The sequence below is a fragment of the Vulpes lagopus genome, chromosome 13 (genome assembly GCF_018345385.1).
Source record: "Vulpes lagopus strain Blue_001 chromosome 13, ASM1834538v1, whole genome shotgun sequence".
Taxonomy (NCBI): Eukaryota; Metazoa; Chordata; class Mammalia; order Carnivora; family Canidae; genus Vulpes; species Vulpes lagopus.
In genome coordinates, this window is record NC_054836.1 from 50,761,385 (window position 1) to 50,785,394 (window position 24,010).

A 24,010-nucleotide genomic window follows, 5' to 3' on the forward strand; every position below is an offset into this window, starting at 1 on the left:
CTAAAAGTTTCCACATATAATTATGTCTAGAAACAGTTTCTCTTTCTATTTAGATTGAAGAAGCCTCAAGTTATAATGAGTATCCGAAAGTATTAAAAATATTGTAAGATTTGAGAAGTCCTAACATTTCTTTCTCTCAATATCCTAAACTGTTAAGTTTCATGCTGTTGGCCAGAGTAATTATACATGTGTTACACATACAATTTGAAATATAAAATGTTTTAGGACTTTGACTCTTTGTTAGGTAAAATCTACATGGAGAAGCCAATAAGAAAAATGAAAGATACTGTGAAAAAAATTTAAAAACACAAAGCACTATGTTGAATTAAATTCCACAACTTAAAATGCTTTAAAAAAAATTTTTAGGGACACCTGGGTGGCTCAGCAGTTGAGCATCAGCCTTCGGCCCAGGGTGTTATCCTGGAGTCCTGGGATCGAGTCCCACGTCGTGCTCCCTGCATGGAGCCTGCTTATCTCTCTGCCTATGTCTCTGCCTTTCTCTCTCTGTGTCTGTCATGAATAAATAAATAAAATCTTTAAAAAAAATTTTTTAAAGGTCTTCTGAACCAACTCCCCCTCCACACACACACAAAAGCCTTAACTGTCAAATTTTATTCTGTCAATGAAAAATAATCTTTAATCTGTAAATTTTTAGAAATCTTATGAGATTAGAAATGAAAGCACAGTGACTGATACAGTAGGCCCTCAGCAAACATTTAGGGAAAGACAGATGGAAGAATAAATGAAAGTAGATAAACGATAAGTTCTAATGAGGGCTGATGTTGAACTTGTAGGACTCATTCATTCAAGTCATTTAAAAGAGCCTTTCTATAATACATTTCCCTGAGATGTCAGTTTTCATTCCTGGTGACGTGTCATTAACGTTATCTTCTGAACTCTTATAATATTCAATTATAGTTTATTTTGCTTTAATATATAATAAAAGTTCAGTCACCTTTAAGACTAAAAGAATGTACAAAAATGACCTTCTAAAATAGTTTTACATTTAAAAAGCAACTGAAAAGAAAATAGTTAATTATGAGCTTGTTCTTAGCTCCCATGAGTAGGACCATATACATGAATGTCCACCCTAAAAAGAGGAGAATTAGTTATTGACAATGCATACACTGTCAGGAGTATATACTGTAACAAGAGTTTGTATGGCTTATTTATTATTTCATCTCATCTCTGCATATGTACAGATATGCAGTGTGGATAATTAGAAAGAGATGCCAAGCCTAAACACAAAATTTGGGTTCTATTGTTACCCATCATTTATTAGCTGTGTAATCTCTGGCTGAAGGGTCTCAATACTCTTATAATAAAAAAAAAAAAAAAAGGGAATTTAAGTTATCTTCCAGCTAACCCCACAAGGTCATTATTAACATAAAATAAACAATGAATAAGAAAAGGCTTTAAAAACCATAAAGCATTAAGATATAAGATATTATTACTGCCTTACTATCCTGAAAACAATCTATGCCAAAGAGTCCATTAGTGAAAGTACCATAATCATTTTCAAAGACATGAGAAAAAATCAATATTACAATGAAGAAAGGCAAAATTTCCACATCTCCATTGTGCTTCTCATACTGACAATTTCTTCCTACAGATCTGGAGAAATAAAATTTGACTTGCTCACTACTATAACAACTCTCCTTATTTTCAAAAGCTTCCAGAACAAATCTAGTTCAAATGTGGTTGTTTCTGGCATATGGCTATATAAATAATGAAATGAGCTCAGAAAAGAGTTTCTAATTAAACAAAGATATAATTTAAGAAAAGAGAAGAATTTCAAACTGAAAAGTGGCATTATTAGGTTAATGTCCCCCAAAATAAGTTTTCATCTTAAATATTTCTAATCCTGTCGGTAACATATGGATATAGGCCTCCCTTTGCTCTACCGGAGAAAGTCGATTTAACTGATTAATTGGCAGAAGTTATGTTTTCTTAGTTTTCAACTGACTGATTTATGGGAACATGCAGAAAAATATTTTGTACTTTGTACTTTAGGCTTTTCTTCCATTTTGGAAGAAAGAGGAAGTAGATTTCTATTTTAGTTGTATTCAGGTATCCTTCCTATGCACTCCCGTATCAGCTATACAGTGAATTGTAACCATCTGTTTACTTGTGCTTCTCCCTCCAGACTAAAAACTTAAGGAGGGATGAGAACATGTCCAGGTCATTTTTTATTCTCATGCTATTAACACAGTAACTGGAACACAGAAGGTACTCATTAAATGTTGACTGAATAAATTAAGGAATAAACTGCAGATATAATATTAGACTGACTTTTCTTTAATGCCTAATGTTCCTTTGGATTATACTCAAATTTAGTCTTTGGATTTTAGTAATATAGGCAACATGCATTCTGTGTAATAGATTTATGCAAGTTAAAGCAGCTGAATATTGAAATTAGTAAATTAAACAGATTGAATTGCTTAAATTATATGTAGAGAAGATGAATATATACATTTATTAATATAACTCAGTTATCCTTTCATTCAAAACATTTCTGGAGAATTTACTACATTCTAATTACCGTGCCCAGGAGCTGAGAATGGAAAGGCAGAGAGGCCTCCAGATCTCAAGGAGATGAATACTGGTTGAGGCAGAGAATCAAGTAAATATTCTGACAGAGATGTGTGCTAGGACCATGGGATCACTGTGGATGGCAGGGAGGTACAGCCAGAGGGAAGGGGTTATACAGGAGGCTTCACAGAGAGGTGATGCATGAACTAAGGTTTGACAAAAAACAGAGTTAGCTTACAACAAAGAAACAGGAATTCTAGACAGGGAGAAGATGAGGTGCCCAGAGCCCTGCTGACAGAGTGAAGGCTGTCTGCAGAACTGCAGAAGATGAGGAGAAACAAAGAGAAAGAGATGAGAGACCACAGATTGTGGAGGGTCCTAGGGGCCAAATTTAACAGGAATCTTCAGTGAAGAAGGAGCTGTAGGAGATCATCTCCTAAAGGGACTCAGTCTACTTACAAGAGATTAGGAATAATAGCTAGAAGGTCCGGTTTAAAACACAACAACAAAAAAGGACTCAATCATAAACAAATAATGGCATCTTACCATTTGCAAACAACATTGATAGACCTAGAAGGTATTATGTTAAGTGAAGTAAGTTACACAGAAAAAAAGACAAATACCATATGAATATAAAAAGTAAAACAAATGAACAACAAAACAACACACAAATAGACTCATAGATACAGAGAATGCACTGGTGGAAGCCAGAGGGGAGATGGGTGAAATAAGTGAAAGAGAGTAAGAGGTATGAACTTCCAGTTATAAAATAAATAAGTCACAGAGATGAAAAATTACAGCATAAGGAATATTATCAGTAATATAATAACTGAGTACGGCAGTAGATGATAACTACACTTATTGGAGTGAGCATCTTGTTATGTATAGAACTGTTGAATCACAATGTTATATACCTTAAATGAATATAATATTGTATGTCAACTATACATCAATTAAAATAAAAAATTTTAATTAAAAAGTGGAATTTTATAGTAAGGAGGGCACTTGATGGGATGAACACTGAATGTTATACTATATGTTGGCAAATCGAACTTCAATTAAAAAAAAACAAAAAAGTGGAATTTTCGATCAGCAAACAGATGAACTGATGAAAAAACAAAAGCAAAAACACTTTTAATTCAAGATAACTTAATATGTTATCTGAACTTCATGATCTGGTTTTTAGATAAAATCATGTCTCAGGGAACCTGGTTGGCAGTCAGTAGAGCATGTGACACTTGATCTTCGGGTTATGAGTTTGAGTCTAGAGATTACTTCAAAATAAAATCTTTTAAAAAAATCACATCTCTAAAAGGATAAGATGAAAATAATTAGGTGTGACTTTGAAATGCAAATTTTTTATAATTTTGAAAAATAAATAATATTTTACTTAAAAAAATGCTTCTCTCTCATTGTAGAGGCCACATCTTCAAATATATTTATCCCTGTCACTGAAGCACCTATCTTAGAACGAGTCTACAGTATTTGCAAAATGATCATTCAGCAGACCACTATTGCTGGTAGGCAAAAAGCCCCAGAATGAAAAGCCCAGGCATGCTCCAGCTGTCCTGTACATTTGCAGGAAGAGCTCACCAGCAGTCCAACTGATGGAGTATATATCTAAAAGTAGTATGGTATTTTAAAATACAGCACATATCAAAACTGCAACTTGGTTTTGGATTGCTTATTTTCATGTGATAAAGACATAAGTATCCATTTAAAAGAAGGAATGTCTAAGTGCCTGTTTTACTGATGTAATAAAGTTACTTCTTAATTGTTAGTGACTAATGGAACATAAGTTATTTTCAGGGAAAAATAAAAGTCAAACATTAATCTGAATTTCAGTAAAGAATGACAACATACAGGCACATCTATGGCAAGTTAGACAATCTCTTCCAAACACTGGGAAATTCAAGTCACTTTACACAAAGGAGACTAGGGAAAGAAATATGAATGAAAAAGGGAAAATCCAGCTAAATACCACTACTTCTCGGTCATTTCATGAACATGAATTTGTTTCTAAATGTTGTGTCCTGGGGACCCGAGGAACCATAGGCTAATTCATCTGATTGTAAGTGAACAGTATTATTTACTTATAACCATTTAATTTTTCTTCTCTAAGAGAAAAAAGCAAGCCACCATCACTGAAAGATTTTTCATCTTTTTCCCTAGAACTAATTGTCAAAGAGAATGACAAATATGATAAAAAAAAAAATTACCAAATGTGAACAAGTAAAGATTGGAAATAACAACAAAAAAAAAATACTGGAAGCATATTCATTATGTTTGATATAACACCAGCCTTCTAAAGATTCAGTTTCTCAGCCTGTCCAATGTGTGGGCCAAGGAGAGTCATAACAAGGACAAAGTCATCAAAACATATTGAATTAATTGTAAACTCTAAACAATATTATATGTAAGAAAATCACAATCAGTTAATGGATATTTAATTATGGTATTTTTTTCCTTTGGACTAATTCTTCTTTTCTTTTTTCTTTTATGTTCCATTTTATTATAGTCAGCATCATGCTGCTATTCCTGCAAGTATTGAACAAGCATGGGATTTGAATATTACACTCCTAAATAAATGAATTGCTCAATTTCCTGTGACCATCTATACATACTCCATCTTCAGAAAGTTTACCAATATTCTACCATAAAGGGGACAGTGATCTTTTTTCCAATATGCATGACATTTCTGGACAAGACAATTGTGACACAAGCACTTATTTCCATGAAGAAAAACTTTGCAGTTTTATGGCATTCATCATTTGACAAATGCAACTATTTTCCTTATCAATCAACTCTTACTGAACTTCCTAGCAGTCACTGTGGAATCCTTAAGGACCCATTAAATTTCTGAAGAAGGAAGCTAAGATGAAGGACATGCCACTCCGAATTCATGTGCTACTTGGCCTAGCTATCACTACACTAGTACAAGCTGTAGATAAAAAAGCGGATTGCCCACAATTATGTACATGTGAAATCAGGCCTTGGTTTACACCCAGATCCATTTATATGGAAGCATCTACTGTGGATTGTAACGATTTAGGTCTTTTAAATTTCCCAGCCAGATTGCCTGCTGACACACAGATTCTGCTCCTACAGACTAACAATATTGCAAAAATTGAATACTCCATAGACTTTCCAGTAAACCTTACCGGCCTGGACTTATCTCAAAACAATTTATCTTCAGTCACCAATATTAATGTAAAAAAGATGCCTCAGCTTCTTTCTGTGTATTTAGAGGAAAACAAACTAACTGAGCTTCCTGAAAAATGTCTGTCTGGACTGAGCAACTTACAAGAACTCTATATTAATCACAACTTGCTTTCTACAATTTCCCCCGGAGCTTTTATTGGCCTACATAATCTTCTTCGACTTCATCTCAATTCAAATAGATTGCAGATGATCAACAGTAAGTGGTTTGACGCTCTTCCCAATCTGGAGATTCTGATGATTGGGGAAAATCCAATCATCAGAATCAAAGACATGAACTTTAAGCCGCTTATCAATCTTCGCAGTCTGGTTATAGCTGGTATAAACCTCACAGAAATACCAGATAATGCCTTGGTTGGACTTGAAAACTTAGAAAGCATCTCTTTTTACGACAACAGGCTTATTAGAGTGCCCCATGTTGCTCTCCAAAAAGCTATAAACCTCAAATTCTTGGATCTAAATAAAAATCCCATTAATAGAATACGGAGAGGTGATTTCAGCAATATGCTACACTTAAAAGAGTTGGGAATAAATAATATGCCTGAGCTGATTTCCATCGACAGTCTTGCTGTGGATAACCTGCCAGATCTAAGAAAAATAGAAGCTACAAACAACCCAAGGTTGTCTTACATTCACCCAAATGCATTTTTCAGACTACCCAAGCTGGAATCACTCATGCTGAACAGCAATGCCCTTAGTGCCCTGTACCATGGTACAATTGAGTCTCTGCCAAACCTCAAGGAGATCAGCATACATAGCAATCCCATCAGGTGTGATTGCGTCATCCGTTGGATTAATATGAACAAAACCAACATTCGATTTATGGAGCCAGACTCACTATTTTGCGTGGACCCACCTGAATTTCAAGGCCAAAATGTTCGGCAGGTGCATTTCAGGGAAATGATGGAAATCTGTCTCCCTCTTATAGCTCCTGAGAGCTTTCCTTCTAATCTGGATTTAGAAGCTGGGAGCTATGTTTCCCTGCATTGTAGAGCTACTGCAGAGCCACAGCCTGAAATCTACTGGATAACACCTTCTGGCCAAAAACTCTTACCTAATACTCTGAAAGACAAGTTCTATGTACATTCTGAAGGCACACTAGATATAAATGACATAACCCCATCAGAAGGGGGCCTATATACTTGCATAGCAACTAACCTGGTTGGTGCTGACTTGAAGTCTGTTATGATCAAAGTGGATGGTTCTTTTCCCCAGGATAACAATGAATCCTTAAATATTAAAATAAAAGATGTTCAGGCCAATTCAGTTCTGGTGTCTTGGAAAGCAAGCTCTAAAATTCTCAAATCCAGTGTTAAGTGGACAGCCTTTGTCAAGACTGAAAATTCCCATGCTGCCCAAAGTGCTCGAATACCATCTGATGTCAAGGTATATAATCTTACTCACCTGAACCCATCAACTGAGTATAAAATTTGTATTGATATCCCCACCATCTATCAAAAAACCAGAAAACAATGTGTAAACGTCACCACAAAAAGTTTGGACCCTGATCAAAGAGAATATGAAAAGAGTAACACCACAACCTTTATGGCCTGCCTTGGAGGTTTACTAGGGATTATTGGTGTGATATGTCTTTACAGTTGCCTCTCTCAAGAAATGAACTGTGATGGTGGACATAGCTATATGAGGAATTACTTACAGAAACCAACCTTCACATTTAGTGAGCTTTATCCTCCTCTAATCAACCTCTGGGAAACAGGCAAAGAAAAAAGTACAGCATTGGAAGTGAAAGCAACTGTTATAGGAGTGCCAACAAATATGTCCTAAAAACAACTAACTAAACCTACTTCAAAGAAAAGCTTAAGACTGCAGCTGTGCTTGAAAAAAAAAAAAGGCAGAGAAATATTGCTTTCTAGAAAGAAGTTTAAGCTTCACCAATGCTGCTCCTGACCAAGGGAAATATGTACAAGTTCAGCATTTTAATTAACTGGCTTCAAAGGGTACTGTGGCAACCAAATAAAATAATTCCATTTTCTAGAACTTTCATGTAACTTTTATGTCTGGACTACAGTTAAAGTGGACAAAAACATTTCTGTATTTTTTTTAAGTATATAAGAGTAGTTGAACTGAGCAATACCTCCTCCTGTGTTGTATTACACATATTAGCCACGAGTTTTTGCAGTGACTAGGTAACTTGAATTGACACGTGGTGTAATAAAATGGACAAATTCTGTAGAGTAGACACAGTGAGTATGTGGGCCTCTTTTATAAGAAAAAAATACATTTTGGATTAAAACCAATTGCTTTTGTCTTGTTTTTGTTTCTAAATAAAGAATAATTTCTGGGAAATGTCATCTGACCAGGTATCATTTAAATGACATTTTTTTAAAACTGTTTTTTTATAATGAAATTTGGTATCCTAAGACACTTTTACTGGGTTCTGTAATTACATTTTTATAAAACACAGAAGTGAATTTGGAGTTCTTTATCAGTATTGAAAGGCAACAACAACATTCTTCAACCCTATATTGACAGAAACAAATCCTCAAGGATATCATGTATTCACTTAAATATTTTCTTAACAAGCAGGTTTTAGAATAGATTTAATTGATAAGTTCACATAATATAAATCCAATATCTGAGGAACTGAAAATTTTATTTTAATAATTAATAGTAGCTCAAATGAAAGCTGCTTGCTTTGCAGAAAATATTGCCAATTTGTTCTAGGACTTATGATTTAGGTCTAATATTCAAATCTCTGTGATTCTAAACACTTAATGTGCCTGACTGAAGTAATAAGCAAATAATCTAATAATTTTCTGTGCTGCAAATGTAATAACCACATGAACTCAAAAAATGAAGGTTTATATACTTGTATAGCAACTAACCTAGTTGATGCTGACTTGAAGTATGCTCTGATCAGATTGAACGGTTCTTTTCCTCAGGATAACAATTAATTTTAGAATTTTAGAAGATTAGGATTTTCTTAAGACTAGAATTTTAAAACTTTAAACATACTGGATTATTAATAGAATAAGTTTTTCAAGTACAATTTTCTGAAATTTTCCCTTTTATTTGGTTCACTGTCATATAAAAATGACATAAATCAGATAATTCCAGAGTTTAATAAAAATTTGAGAGAGAAGTTTTGGTAATAAAAGAAAAAGCTTCTAAGACTGATGTAGAGTAAAAGAGGGGCATCCGGGTGCACAGGTGATTGAGTGTCTGACTCTTAGTTTCAGCTCAGGTCATGACCTCAGGGTTGTGAGAACAAGCCCTGACCTCAGTGCAAAGTCTGATTAAGTTTCTTTTTTCCTTCTCCCTCTGCCCCTCCCTCCCATGAGTGTATGTGTGTGTGTGCATGTGTGTGCATGAGTTCTCTCTCTCTAATAAGTAAATATTTTAAAAACAGAGTAAAAGAAAAAGATTAAGTGTAGTTCTCTATGACTATATTTAAGACACCTAAAAAACACAGCTTAAAAAATGAGAATAACTGAAGTGCCAAAAACATTCCTAATTATTTAAAGAATCTAAAATAAGAAATATAAAGATTTCATTTGCAGAAAACAACCAAAATCTTTTAGGGTTTTAAGTCATATTTCCAAACAAAACCCATAATCCTGCAAAATAAATGTATTTGTGTACAAAACAATATCCTGAAACAATAAAAAACCATCTAAGATAATAAGCCATACTTTTTACATGCAGATCACTTATCTCTACAAAGCTACAAGGCTTCCATGTTAATTGCTGCTGTACCTGTTCATAATCAAACATTTAACTTTTCTTACAATAGCTTGGTTCATGTTATCAACATGTCACTGGCCTGTAAACACTTCCAGCACTGTAGTCATATCAATTTATTTGTTAATGTAGACATTTGCTTTTATGATAGCCTTGACAGTTTCTAATTAAATCCTGCTGTTTTTAACAATGTGGAAGGTAATTGTTATGAACTCTTTAAAACGAAAGGACAAATTGCGTTAATTTTAATACATCAAAATATGAAACTTGCTAATTCAATGTGTTTCCCAAACGCAAATTTTACAACCTGATGAATCACTATCACACAGCGGCTGACATTAGAATTTATCAGTAAGACATGCTCATACATCATGAGATGTTTCAGCACCACGGACAGAGCTTTTTAGAGCCAGGCTATTTGTCAAAAATATAAGAGCTGAAATATGACCTATTAGGAAGCAGGTATTGCATAGGTCAGCAAGAACTTGCTCAGGTATCTTGTATGTTTCTTTTAAACCTATATGCCTGAAGAACTATAACAAACATAGCATAAAGCTTAAAATGCTTTCAAGCTACATTTTTCCTAGAAAACCTGTAGCAAATAAGCACTTTGAATAGTTACCTAACAGTGAACACTGAAATGAAGTATCTTTGTTACAGTCGAATAAATACAGATGGTCAAAGCAAATCATGATCCTATTTACTTGCTTATAATTTAATCTGAATTGCCAGTGAGAACAAAAAGACATTTGTTTCAATAATAAGAATGGTATTTCATACTCCCTATGTTACCTTCTAAACCTCACATAAAATTAAGCTCTAGTCAAAGTACTTAAAGTATATTAACTTTCAATTTGGTGATACATATAGATGCAATGGCAAACTTTACCTATAACAAATAAAACTCTAAGTTTATACTACTGTGAATGTCAACTGATCTCACCTTGTATGGAGAAAAACATTTTTTCATAAAAATGATTTTTAAATAATTATATATTTTCTAATTTACACTATATAATAAAATTCAAATTTTCTGAAAATAAACATGTCTAGTTGAATACAAATAATGTATAAAACGAATGTGGAGCAAAATGTGTGATTGTCAGCAAAGCCAATCAACAGTATGTTGCCAGTCATGTGCTATTTTCCCTAGAAAAGAAATGAAATCCATTTATGGTATGTATATCTATCTTTTGACACTCGTTTCGGTTCCTACAATTTTATTCTAATTAGATAAAAAGTTTTTAAGCAAAACTATATATCAGCAAGCATAAGTTTAAAATTATAATTCCTGGGGATCCCTGGGTGGCTCGGCAGTTTAGCGCCTGACTTCCGCCCAGGGCGTGATCCCGGAGTCCCAGGATTGAGTTCTGCATCAGGCTCCTGCATGGAGCCTGCTTCTCCCTCTGCCTGCATCTCTGCCTCTCTCTCTCTCTCTCTCTCTCTCTGTGTGTGTGTGTCTCTCATGAATAAATAAATAGAATATTTAACAAAATAAAATAAAATTACAATTCCTTAGTCTATTTAACTATATATTCTCTGGCTACTTTCAATAAATATTTACTGTATGGCTATTACTCCCTGGAAAAACGAAGTGAACAGAACAAACTTCATGCATTAAGGAGATTACATTCTACTGGATTACATGCTGGTTACATACCACTGCTTTTATTAGTATGTGTTAACTATGTTACCTAGTAGAGAGTCCCAGCCTCAATCCGTATTCTCACAGAATATTAATACTCAAAAATATCACAAATTTTGTTCTTGCTCTAAAAAGATTTTACTTATTATATGTTGATATAAGAACTTAATTCAAATTTATCATTGATCTTAACACACACACACATACACACACACACACAAATAGCAGCCTAATACTATTCTTAAACTGGTTAAATTAAAAGGCACTTAACTATGAAGGAAAACCTTAAAATTTCACAGATTAGCCTTTAACATGAAAAAAATCAGATATGTGAGTAACAAAGCCAATAACAAAAACAACTAAAAGTTTAAAGATATGTATTTGCTAAAGAAAGGGAAAATTCCAATGATATATCCTCACAGCTATCACAAGTATTAGAAAGAAAAAATTCTAATTGTATATGTCACTATTAAACAAAACCTTCAGCTTCATCCCAGTGTTGGTAGTCTACGAGATAAGGAATAAAGAATCGTGATTAAATTGTGGCTAAATTTTCTTTCTTTTTAAAAAAAAGTATCTTATTTATTTATTCATGAAAGACACAGAGAGAAAAATACAGAGACAGAGGGAGAAGCAGGCTCCATGCAGGGAGCCCGATGTGGGACTCGATCCCAGGATCACCAGATGATGCCCTGAGCCAAAGGCAGATGCTCAACCGCTGAGCCACCCAGGCATCCCTAATTGTGGCCACATTTTCTTTGATCAAATCTCAATCTCTCCCTCTCTCCCCCACTCTTTCCCATAACAAGTTATAATAGGTAAAAGTTTGTTTTAAATATACTTGCCAGATATGTTTACTATATCGAACATTCCAAAACCACAATGATCTTCTCTTCTACCACCATCTCAGATGGTAATATTTTCACCCTTAGTTCTACAACCTATACTCTATATCATTTCACCCTGACTAATGCATTGATAACTAGGTCATTGCTTGGGATCATGGCAATATTATAGTGGAATGAAAGAACTATCCCTAGAATCAAAATGTTATAATCAGCACCATGGAGCTCAGGAAAAAGAAAAAAACTAATTGGAGTTTCAACACAATAGTGGATGCTTTTGTGTGTTCATTTGTAAAGTGTGGACTATTATTAAAGGTGACCCCTACTTTGATTTATCTTACTCCTCTGAAGCAAGGGAAAAATAAAACACTATTTGTACCCAAGGATAAAATCACAAAATCAGAGTTCATTCTGAAAGTCATAATACATATAACCAATCCTAAGACAAATCATTAAAAGATAAGTGTTTTAAAAAGAATATTCCAGAGAAATATACATTATTTCCAAAATCTTGCCTAAACATTTTATTAATGGCATCACAAAGCTCCTCTTGAATTGACTAGTAAGCATTCAGTATGCTCAGGTGAGAAGATCATATGAAATAGAACATGACTCCTTTTTATTCCTACTGAAAATAGACAAGCCCACAGAGATTTGAATTTACTATTCTGGTTCACTTTACATACACATCAGAGGGCTCTTAAAGGTATGTTTGAAATAAGCCATATAGCCAATACCAACTAAGGGGTTAGATACATCACGGAAATATCAATACAACTTTTTCTTAAGAGTGAACTGAGGTATTTAAATAAGTAATAAATTCAGAGCAAATACCATATATGATTTCAAAATTAATGTAGAGTGGACAAAGTAGCAAAGCATAGCACAGAGAGTTATGGTTGACCATGGCAAGCCTTCCAGGAGAATGAACTAAAATGGAATTTGAAGAACTCATAGTACTTTATGTGCTTCTATTTGTCTTTTCTGACTCTGATATATCATCAAAAAACTAATAGTACTATGTGACCAATGTAAGGAAAACCCAGCTTCTCATTAAAACACATAGTTCAGGGGATCCCTGGGTGGCGCAGCGGTTTGGCGCCTGCCTTTGGCCCAGGGCGCGATCCTGGAGACCCGGGATCGAATCCCACGTCGGGCTCCCGGTGCATGGAGCCTGCTTCTCCCTCTGCCTGTGTCTCTGCCTCTCTCTATCTCTCTGTGTGACTATCATAAATAAATAAAATTTTTTTAAAAAACCATATAGTTCAGTGTCTGAAGTTATTGATTCAAAATCCAATTGCAATATCCATTTATAATGTTTACTAGCCACTGGACAAATAACAGAGTAAGCTTGGGAAATATATTGACCATCCTAATCCTAGCACTGAGAGAATGAAAGTATTAAGCAAACAACAACAACAAAAAACCTCCCTGTCATTTATGGTACCAGATTCAGGGCTAGTAAAGAGAAATAGTTCTTAAACCATGAGAGCTGCCATTATTAAAGCAATATAGTCAAACACACCAAAGGAGTTCTTCAAAAGAATACTTTATAAAGATGAAATCTATTAATAGAATTCAAATAAAAGTCAGGCACCTCTGGTAAACATTCTTTTAATAATAGCTACAGAGACAAGTCACATACTCAAAGAACATGAAAACATGTCTCTAAGAGAACTCTGAGTCTTCTAGGATCCTCTTCCCTGTTTTACTAGTCAGTTAATCCACAAACCAACATTCCAGTATATAGTTTTCATATCAAATAATTTATTTTATCAGAGTTTAAAATGCATTTACAAACAGAATGCATGAATTTATATAATTATGTAATTTTAACTACCCAATTTAAACCACTGAGCTTAAAAATAAAAATCCTTCAGATGATGGATATGATATAGGAAAAGTATAAAAACAGAAGGAAAGAAAACATTCATTTCTTCCTACTAACAGAATTTTTATCAATAAGAATATTTAAGAAGTAACAGATTGCACTGAAAAGAGGACTTACACCAAAAAAAACTGTGTGAGAATAAGGGTAGTTAGGGTTTCTGTCCAATGGATTATGTGTGTCTCAGTCCAGGCTCAGTCCTGAGGTGACAATATGATGCTTGAAATATTTTCCTGATACATAAAATGCATAGAAATTAATAAATACGTTATGACCCTATTATTATTTGAATAATACATATTAATATATACTCAAGAGGCAAGATAAAAATTAGGAAGAGAAACATTTACTGAATCCTGAGCATGTGCCCAACTAACAATTTGCTATGGTCTTAAGAAATCCCCTACAGGGATACCTGGGTGGTTCAGCGGTTTAGCGCCTGCCTTTGGCCCAGGGCCTAATCCTGAAGTCCCGGGATCAAGTCCTGCATCAAGCTCCATGCATGGAGCCTGCTTCTCCCTCTGCCTATGTCTCTGCCTCTCTCTCTCTCTGTATCTCTCATGAATAAATAAAATAAAATAAAAAGTAAAAGAAAAGAAATTCACTACACATCTAAAGGAGAAGGGGTGTGGGAAAAATGAACATTTACCAATTTAGAATGTCAGGCATACTGATGAATGCACTTACTTCCTCTCTTGTCTGTCGTCTGTCTGTCTGTCTGTCTGTCTGTGTGTGTGTGTGTGTCTCTCTCTCTCTCTATATATATATGTAGATATATATATATACACACACATATTTTAATTAATTAATTAATTAATTCAATTTTCATTACCAGGAGTATTCACATTCCCATTTTATAGATCAGTCTCAAAGAAGTAATCATTTGCCCCAAGAGAACAATAATAATGACAACAACAAAGCAAAAAGCCAAAAGATAGAACATCATGAGAAATAATAATAATCAGGCACTTTTTTTAAGCATGCATAACCCACAAAAATAACTAACAATCCATCAATAATATGCCAGATTTATTAATTGTGCCTATTATTTTCTATCTATTCCATTAACATGTTTCTTTATAATAACCTTATCTCAGTTTGCATGAGGACAAACATTATGGTCTCATTCATTTGGGGAATATAAAAAGTAATGACAGAGAATAAAGGGGAAAGGAGAAAAAATGAGTGGGAAATATCAGAAAGGGAGACAGACATGAGAGACTCCTAACTCTGGGAAATGAACTAGGGGTGGGGGAAGGGGATGTAGGTGGGGGGTGGGGGTGACTGGGTGATGGGCACTGAGGGGAGCACTTGGTGGGATGAGCACTGGGTGTTATTCTATATGTTGGCAAATTGAACATCCGTTTGCATGAGGAATTGGAGATAGAGCGCCCGTATTTGTCAACTTCAAGTTATTACTTGCTGAAGACTGAACAGTGAGTACTAGTTTATCAATAACAAAACCTGCAAATATTCTTATAAATAAAAATTTTAAAATAAATATATATTCACTAACTACTCACTGGGTACAAAGCACTTCTAGGGACTTTTAAAAGACTTTCCTGTGATTATTTCCATGCATGGATCTCTGAGTCCCAATTTTTTTCAATCGCATCACTGTAAAGTACAAAATGGTCAATTACCTGTTTAACCTGCTCTTTTGACTCCCCGATAATAATATCATACACAGTTACTCTGACCTTAGAAGGAGAATCCAGCTTAAAAAATAAGGATTGAGGGGGAAGGATTTTCTTTTCAATCTTTTGCCATCATCCACATCCTTGCCAGTTCTGGAGCACCACCATCACCGTCTTAGAGAGTCAGCAGTCAGTGTGCTCTGACAGAGTTAATCTTTGTTGGATCTCTTGTCTCGTGTTATAAGCCTTGGCTCCTGAGGAGTTCTAATTTATGAAATGGAATTTGTGAGTTGGTTTTGAGGAGTTCTAATAAATGGGTTTTGCTCTAGGAGAACAAAATTACTTAATAAGCAAACGTTAGATGTTACAGAGAGTTTGTGGATAAATGGGACAACAAAAATATTAAATAAAAATACTGCCAAACTTATCCATGATTAAAACCTACAGATGCCTATCTAAGAAGTTCATCAGCTATACTTCCCAGCAGACGCAGGGTGGTTCAGTAAAATAAACAAATGAACAAAAACAAACACTTCCACAGGTTAATGAACTTCTATGAAATTAAACTGACATGCAGAAATAATTTGATGTGTAAAGAAGTTTCTCAGTATTCAGTGAATACTAAATTTTGCTTGCAAGTATTTGAAAGCCACTATGCTAAACCATGTTCTAATTCCAAATGATATGCCCCCAACTTTGGTTATTTTGCAATGAATCATTGGTATGGTAGACCTTCTTCTGAGGAATGAGACTTGGAAAACAATAGCAGCAAAATTTCTAAACAGAAAAGCAAGAAGTGGCCCATGTTTTCATTCATATATGCATCTTACCCTGCAAATGTGCTAGATACAATATTAACTATTAGAACTTCAAGACTGATTGTGATAGACAAATTCCTTGACATGATAACATTTACCCTCCACATGTAGGTGGCAACAAATAAATCCAGTAATTGCAATACAAGCTAATAAAATTTGGTAGGCATGGGATAGCTTATATATATGTGGGAGACACAGGTTATTATAAGGGGACCCAGAAAGGGTTCTAACAGCTAAGACTATCTTTACACAAACTCCCGATTAAAAAAACAGAGAAATGCAGAGAAAGTGATAATACGTGGAAGAGTTTGAATACCATCAGGGTATTGAGTCACTGAGAGAAAGTGCTGCAGAAGGAAAAAGCTGGAGCTGGCCTTCAGAAAGAAAAGTGGAAACATGGGTAAAAAAATCAAACTTAAAGTTGTTACTAACAAATAGTTTGTGGACACTAATATCCAAGGGAAAATGACAAGGTAAAATTTAGAAGACTAGGAAAAATTAAAAAAAAATAAAACACTGGGACTAATCAATAAGGCTACAAATACTAGTTCTCCATCTTTCAATCCTGTCTCCCTCTATAGCCAAGTCCTAGGCTCCCATCCTATCCCTCATCCTCCATAGCTAAAAATATGAGAAGTAGGAAATGAAAAAGGAAATACATAAGCACATTTTATACACTACTCTCTCAGGCAGGCCTTCCCTAATTTGAAACACACACACACACACACACACACACACACACACATGCGTGTGCACACAACACCCTCCTAAACATACACTCAGGTGTACACCTTCACATTCAGGATTAGCAGAGTCCATTATTTGCAAGTTATTCTCATTTCAGATATTTTAAAATACATCTCCTATGAAACCAACAGAGGTTTAAAATGTTACTACAGCTCTTCACTCTCTGCCCATGAGGCAGATAAATGAAAGAGATCGTAGGTATTTTGAGAAATTTTATACATAAAAAACCAAATGTGATTTATTTTTTTTTTTAATTTTTATTTATTTATGATAGTCACAGAGAGAGAGAGAGAGGCAGAGACACAGGCAGAGGGAGAAGCAGGCTCCATGCACCGGGAGCCCGACGTGGGATTCGATCCCGGGTCTCCAGGATCGCGCCCTGGGCCAAAGGCAGGCGCCAAACCACTGCGCCACCCAGGGATCCCCCCAAATGTGATTTAAAATTAAGGTCTATATCTTTGAACTTAAGAATTATCTAGCTCCACTTTCATTGCCAATTGTACTTCTCTTTCAGAAATTTCATGAATATGTGACATAGACTTTAATAATAAGTATATGAGTATAAAAACAGATGTAGGAAAACCAAGGGGAAAAATAGTGTGTCTCATTTATTTGGACTATGTTTTCTGCAATATTAGACACAGTTCTTTTTTTTTTTTTTTTTTTTTTTTTTTTTTTTTTTAGACACAGTTCTGAAGAGATTTCACAGGTATCACTTTTGTCAGATAACAGAAAAAAAAAACTGTCCTTTATTATATGTCTCTAAGTGAGACCCTGAACTCAAAATAACTTTAAAATAGGAAAGAGTATTTGCAGAAATACTCACACAAATTGGACACTCATTCCAGATTTTCTCTACTTACTCACCACTGTACTCTCTCAAGAAAAAAGGTTTTATCAAGGTTGTCTAATATAATACAGGTTTTCAGAGTAAAGAGGTACATTGTAGCACAATAATTTAAGGTTTGATTTTGAAGATGTACTTGAAAATAATAGAGTAGCTAAGCATTAAAAGACATAATAAACATAATGAGAGATAGCATTAACATAAATATTTGAGGATACTCCTATTAAATTTTCTCAAAAGTGTTTTAAAAGAACTGTAATACATAGACTATTAAATTAGTTATTTTTCAATTCTTCAATAACTTGTTTGAAAACGTTGTTGGACATTTTCTGAAACCAAGGGGCAATTCCAAACAGAAAATAAAATGGGTAAAAGCACATCTGCTTTCCCAAGATATTTAAAATGCCAGTGTCTGAGTATGCCCAGAAAGACTTCTATAATATTCTGCTGCTAGCCACTAATTTGTGGAGAGGATGCCAACTCACCATGGCAGATGTGTTTGTTTCATTTCACTCTGGGAAAGATAATAGAGAAAGGCCAGGGAGCTTTAGGACAAAATGATTACTAAATAAGTGTAATGACAGAGTGGTCTCTATTTTATTAATAAGAGTAACTCTCCCCCACGACTAGGCTGTGGTAGCGAGGTCACTGTTTTTCAGTGTGAACTTAAAACACCAGGTAAGAATATGTATGTCATATCCTAACTGTCATCCCATTCTTGAAAAAACAAAATTTAAGTTTGAACTTCACGGAAGCCACAAGATATAAAAATACTAGAAAGTCTGAGATCAGTAGCCCTAGACTTTGGAACTAAAGTGAAAATCTTAAACTTATGAGGGCATTATAAAATTTTACTGATTACATCTCTGTAAAGTACGTCTGAAGATACGACATTTTCATACACAATATAGCTGACATTTGAATATATTACCCATAGCTACTCTGTGATGTCAGAAAAATTATGCTAACCTACCTTGATGAATTATTGGTCATGAGGTAGGAGATATCAAATAAAATTATCATCAGACAAATTTTCAAACCCTTTGACTCTTTCTACTCTTACAAAATGAGCACTATCAAATATCTGCAGATGCCTTTCCCAGTGGCAACAGGCTTATCAATAAAGATTTTTGCTATATTGTGACAAGACAACCCTGTGATCTTTAAATAATCTGGCTTCAGAAAGGAGCTTTTATATTAAGGGTCTCCTAAAGTTCCTCTTGACTTAAAATCCCAAGCTTATCATGAGGATGTCACATTATTCTTTTAAAATATAAGATTTTAAAGCATAATTGTATATTCTCTTAATATAGTTTATAATGCATAATTATATAACATCAAGACACTACAGAAAATAAAGCCTCACATTCTCCATGTCTGCCATACAGTTTTATAAAAGCCTGCCATTTTGCCTTGCGTAAAGTCTGTATTATCTGACTCTATTACCTTCACTCTTAGTCCAAGCAAGAGCTGTCCAGACACTGAAAGTGGCAAAGACGTCCAATCTCAGAATGAAAGAAGACTTCAGTGCTCACCCCATCACTTCACCAAACCCCTATATCCCCCCACAACACGGTTGACAGAAGTTATCTTTCTCTACTAGATAGGTCCCTTATATGTCAGCCTATTACATTTTTCAAAATTCTGAGAGTAAACAGATCATTCCCCTCGTGTTAAACTAAGCATTTTCTTCTTTCTAATCTACACCAGGTTTATTTTAGGGAACAACAACAACAAAAAAAAGAATAAATGTATCTATGTACCATAGATAGCAACCCTTCAAGTCCACTATGCTATCATGCCTCTATGTCTTTGCTCCACACTGAAGAAATCCACATCTTTAAAGTACTTCGGGTCACTCTTCTTTGGAAATGATCCAAATCATGAAACTCTCAAAATATAAACAGAATGCAACCCTCCAGGTGTGCTAAACTCTAATCTCTTTGTTAGGGAGCAATGTTAATTAAATTCTTGCACTATTTTCAAATGATAACAGCCAACTCTAGGCAGACGAGGGTCATTACACTTGATGACAAATCTTGTGGTTAGCAACATCACCCACATCACCAAGCACTTAATAAATGCTGACCTACAATACATATAAATTCGTTTAACTTCTATGATGAAGATTCTAACAATGGCATATTTTATATTACAGGTGAGAGATTTTAGGCTTAGAAAGTTTAAGTAACTTCACAAGTTAGTGTTTATGGGCAGTGATGAAAGGGATTGGAATTTATATAAAAGTAAATTGGTTGTTAGCTTACTAACATCTATAGCTTACTAATATCTATAATAAAACACCTATTAGTTCGCTTATCATATGAACTAATATGACCTCTTAAATAAAGGTCATTCAGCAGGCAAAAGGAATGGGTCTTATGGCAACTTAATTAGTCTCAGAAGTTATAACAACAGAGAATTAAGAATCTCTATAGTTAGCAATCATATTTCCTTGATTGTACACTTTCAAAAGTAAAGCCTAACTCAAACTAGGAATGAGAAAAGACAAGCAGAGTCATCACATTTTTTTGATGCCCCAGTCATTAGAAAAATCCGTAGAGCTACAAGGCTTTCAGTGACAACCAGAAAGATAATCCCAGCTACTAAAAAGAAAACTATTGAAAGGTATTCCCATATATCCTGGTTATTTTATAACTTAGTCACAGTACTCAATCCCCACCATAAGTAAATAGGATGCTGAGGAGGAGAGCATAGATTAGAATAACTAAAGCTTGTTTTCATCATTTAGCTACCTGGCTTATAAACTGGTTTTAAACTGTATTCCACATAAATATGATCCCAACACAAACACAAAATTTAAGTTTCAGGAAAAAGAATTTTATCCTTTTCTGGGCAATGTAAACTGATGGTATATATTCTATTCTAGGTATTTTCTTTAAGGCTAGATGGTCTATTAATTGATTTCATTAACTACTAGTAAGTCAGGATCTGCAATTTGGAAAACACTGAGCACCTCAAGAAATGAGTGTGGAAGTGCCATTTTACTCCTCTTTTCTTGTCCAAATCAGTTCAAAGCTTAATACTGTTTCTCTTCACTCCAGAAAAATGAGGGGAAGTAAAAGAGAAGAAAAGATGACAATAGCAGGTGCTGAAGTGGTTCTACATAAGGAGATGAGAAAAAGGTGAGCATGTTACATATACGCTGAGGCAGGCTTGAACATGTCCTAAAGAAAGGTTTGGGATTAAAAGCCTTATCTGTATGACTCCAAAGTTCCTAATTTTTTCTAACTTATGAAAGTTCCTAATTTTTTCATAAGTTAGAGAATGGACTACAGGAATACAATTAATATATCTAAAATGCATCTGTCTAAAGATATCATACTAAAAATCTCTCAAAGGAGAGAATAAAAATCTTAAAATAATGAAATCAGTAAATTTTCAGATAAACTCCTTATAGATTTCTAAGCAAGAACATCCATTGGTAGATTCCAATCTGAAAGCCATGGGGCTTTCAACTAGGAATGTTTTCCTGGGTTTCATTTCAAGAAAGGAGCAGTGAATAAGCTTCCATAAGAAAGTACCTCACAAAAAATAAATAAATAAATAAAATAAATAAATGTCTCTGTTCATCTTCATACAAAAAAAAAAACCAAATGTCTTTGTTCATCTTCATACAAAAAAAAAAAAAGAAAAAGAAAGTACCTCACAGCCTTCTGCCCTGTCTCTATGCCTCAATGCCCAAATCTCCCTCTGCTCTCTCTTATAAAGTCATTGGGCTAATTCTAGTATGACCTCATTTTAATTTGATTAAATCTGCAAAGACTCTACTTCAAAATAAGGTCACATTCACGGGTACTGGGGTTAGGACTTGACAATGTCTTTTTTGGGGATACAATTCAACCCACTACAAGCAGAAAGAAATGCATAAATCTAGGATGTCAACTATATAGTTTAGGCAAGTTGGAATATTATGAAGATATGGTGGCTTAGTTCAAGTTCTAGTAGCAGCAGAGTATGGATGGAACAGTGTCACACTCCTTCCAACTCAGTCCTTTGAACATTTACAATGGTATAACAAAAATGCAAACAAAGTAAAATTATTTTTCAGGAAGAATTCATCCTACATTCAGTTTATACTAATTAACATGCTGGAAGAGCCATATAGATGCCTTAGAAAAAAAATTTTTTTCTGTTTGAAATTATGAATTTCTTAATCAGTGTTTATTTAGTTGCTTTTGATTCATTTCACCATTTCCTAATCATTGCCAAAAAAGATGTTAAGCCAAAATTACAATTTTCCATTATGCAAAACAAAACTTACACAGAACACTGGCATATTGCTTTATATACTTAGGAAGATCAATTTTTTTCTATTTCACACTTTCAGGCCACATTGCTTAAAGTAAGAAAAGGCAAATGTAATCAAGCTTGATAAGCCAAGAAGCCAAGCAAATGATAGGAAAAAAAAATAATTTGATTTGAAGGGTAAAGACATTAAGTTACCACCTCAATGCTATGAATGATAAAAATCACAGAGTCAAAAAGCAGTTCAGTTTTCTGAAAACCAAGTGCTATTTCAACAGTTTTACCAAAGAACAGAAATCAGTGTCAAATTTCTGTGCGAGCTTTAATACGAATGAGTTAAGAAATTATACTTAAAATATCGCTTTGAAATACAATTGGAATACAGATGGATTCACTACACTTTTGTATAACGCTACTTTAAAATACAAAAAGTTGTCTCATTCATTCTTTTCAGTATATTTGGTGGATGTGGATAATGTTATATTGCCTAAAGTAAGTAATCTTGATGCCTTTGTTCTACTGGAGGAAACAAGATCCCTCCAGCTAGAGGTTTTCCTCTGCTTTTGTCTGTTCAGCACTAACACAACTAGGGTGACAGGCTCATAAAGAAAAAAAGTGAAGGCACTCAGTCTGTCCAATGAGTTGGCATCCCTCCAGCACTGGCACTCTGTGCTTTACATTAACTCCTGGGGCCACAGGGCCAAAATAAGAAGGAAAATATTGCACCTTTCTGCTTAGTTGTGGTAGCTACTTTGTATGACACAGGCAATATAATTCATTGTTTCTTATTTAACTATTTAACCCATCTTAAATTTTAATAGCCATCTACAAACAAACAAATAACATAAGTGTTCCAAGTTAGGTGTAATTTACAGATACAACCCTGCAAAATGACTTACAATAAATTAAAACAGTCCTATGAGAAAAGTGGAACACAGCTAAAAAAAGATTAGAGATAAGGTTCTACCAACATACATTCCTCTTGTTTTTTTAATTCATCCCAAGTCATATTCCATTCTTACAAACTGAAAAGTATAGTTCGTTGCTTTGCCAATGAAGGATGCCAAAAATTTTGTGGTCACTTGCCTGAAATAGCTTAGCATTTGTGCATCTTCAAATAATATAACTTACTTGTAAAACTCTCTAAGGCAAAAGAGAACTGCTTGCATCTATATTCTAGGGGGAAAATATTGAACATTATGATGCATTCTAATACCACAAATACAGCAGAAAAAAAACACTGCTAAGTATTCTTTAGTTAACATGATTTTTTTTTAAAAAATTGTCACTACTGATCCCTTTATTTAAAATACTTTTTTTGGCTATTGTGACAATAAATGAGCAAACAAATGAATACTATGTCCATTTGATGTCAAGTATTTCAGCAACAGACAAACCAAGGATAAATCTGAAATGTTTTATCTTTGTCCTATTTACATTGCACATTGAAGAAAAGTTGTTGGAACTGAGCTAATAAAAGACTAAGTGAAGACACAACTTTACTGCTCAGGAATCTCAGTGGCATCACTACCCAAGAGGCAAAAATCCTAAATGATTCTATGAACAGATAATAAATGAGAACAATGGCCAGAGACTGGACTAAGTTGGTATTTCTTTGTTCAATAGTATTTGCTAAGAAATTAAAATGTTAGAAGTTTCAGTATATACAAAGATGGACCAGATATGCAACTTCCCTGCAAGGGTTTAGAGAATTCTGTATGGTAGGGAAAATTATGCAGGAGGAAAGACAGATAAGGAACATTGGAGCAATTAAGTAGCTTCCAAATATATTTTGTGAGACTTCCAGATAATAGTAATTAACCTGATCCTGATATGCAAGTTAATTACCTCCCCTATCTAA

General features: G+C 34.3%; 2 protein-coding genes across 3 annotated transcripts in view; one reads left to right on the forward strand and one right to left on the reverse strand.

The window, feature by feature from the left end:
- LRRN3 (leucine rich repeat neuronal 3) overlaps positions 1-8,058 on the forward strand; it is a 34,965-nt gene extending 26,907 nt beyond the window's left edge. The window contains exon 2 of the mRNA XM_041727693.1: positions 5,051-8,058. Coding sequence (XP_041583627.1) covers positions 5,410-7,536 — 2,127 coding nt within the window. The 5' untranslated portion in view covers positions 5,051-5,409 and the 3' untranslated portion in view covers positions 7,537-8,058. The remainder of the gene's footprint in view (positions 1-5,050) is intronic.
- Positions 1-24,010, reverse strand: part of IMMP2L (inner mitochondrial membrane peptidase subunit 2) — an 848,215-nt gene that overhangs the window by 434,497 nt on the left and 389,708 nt on the right. The gene's annotated exons all lie outside the window — the stretch shown is intronic.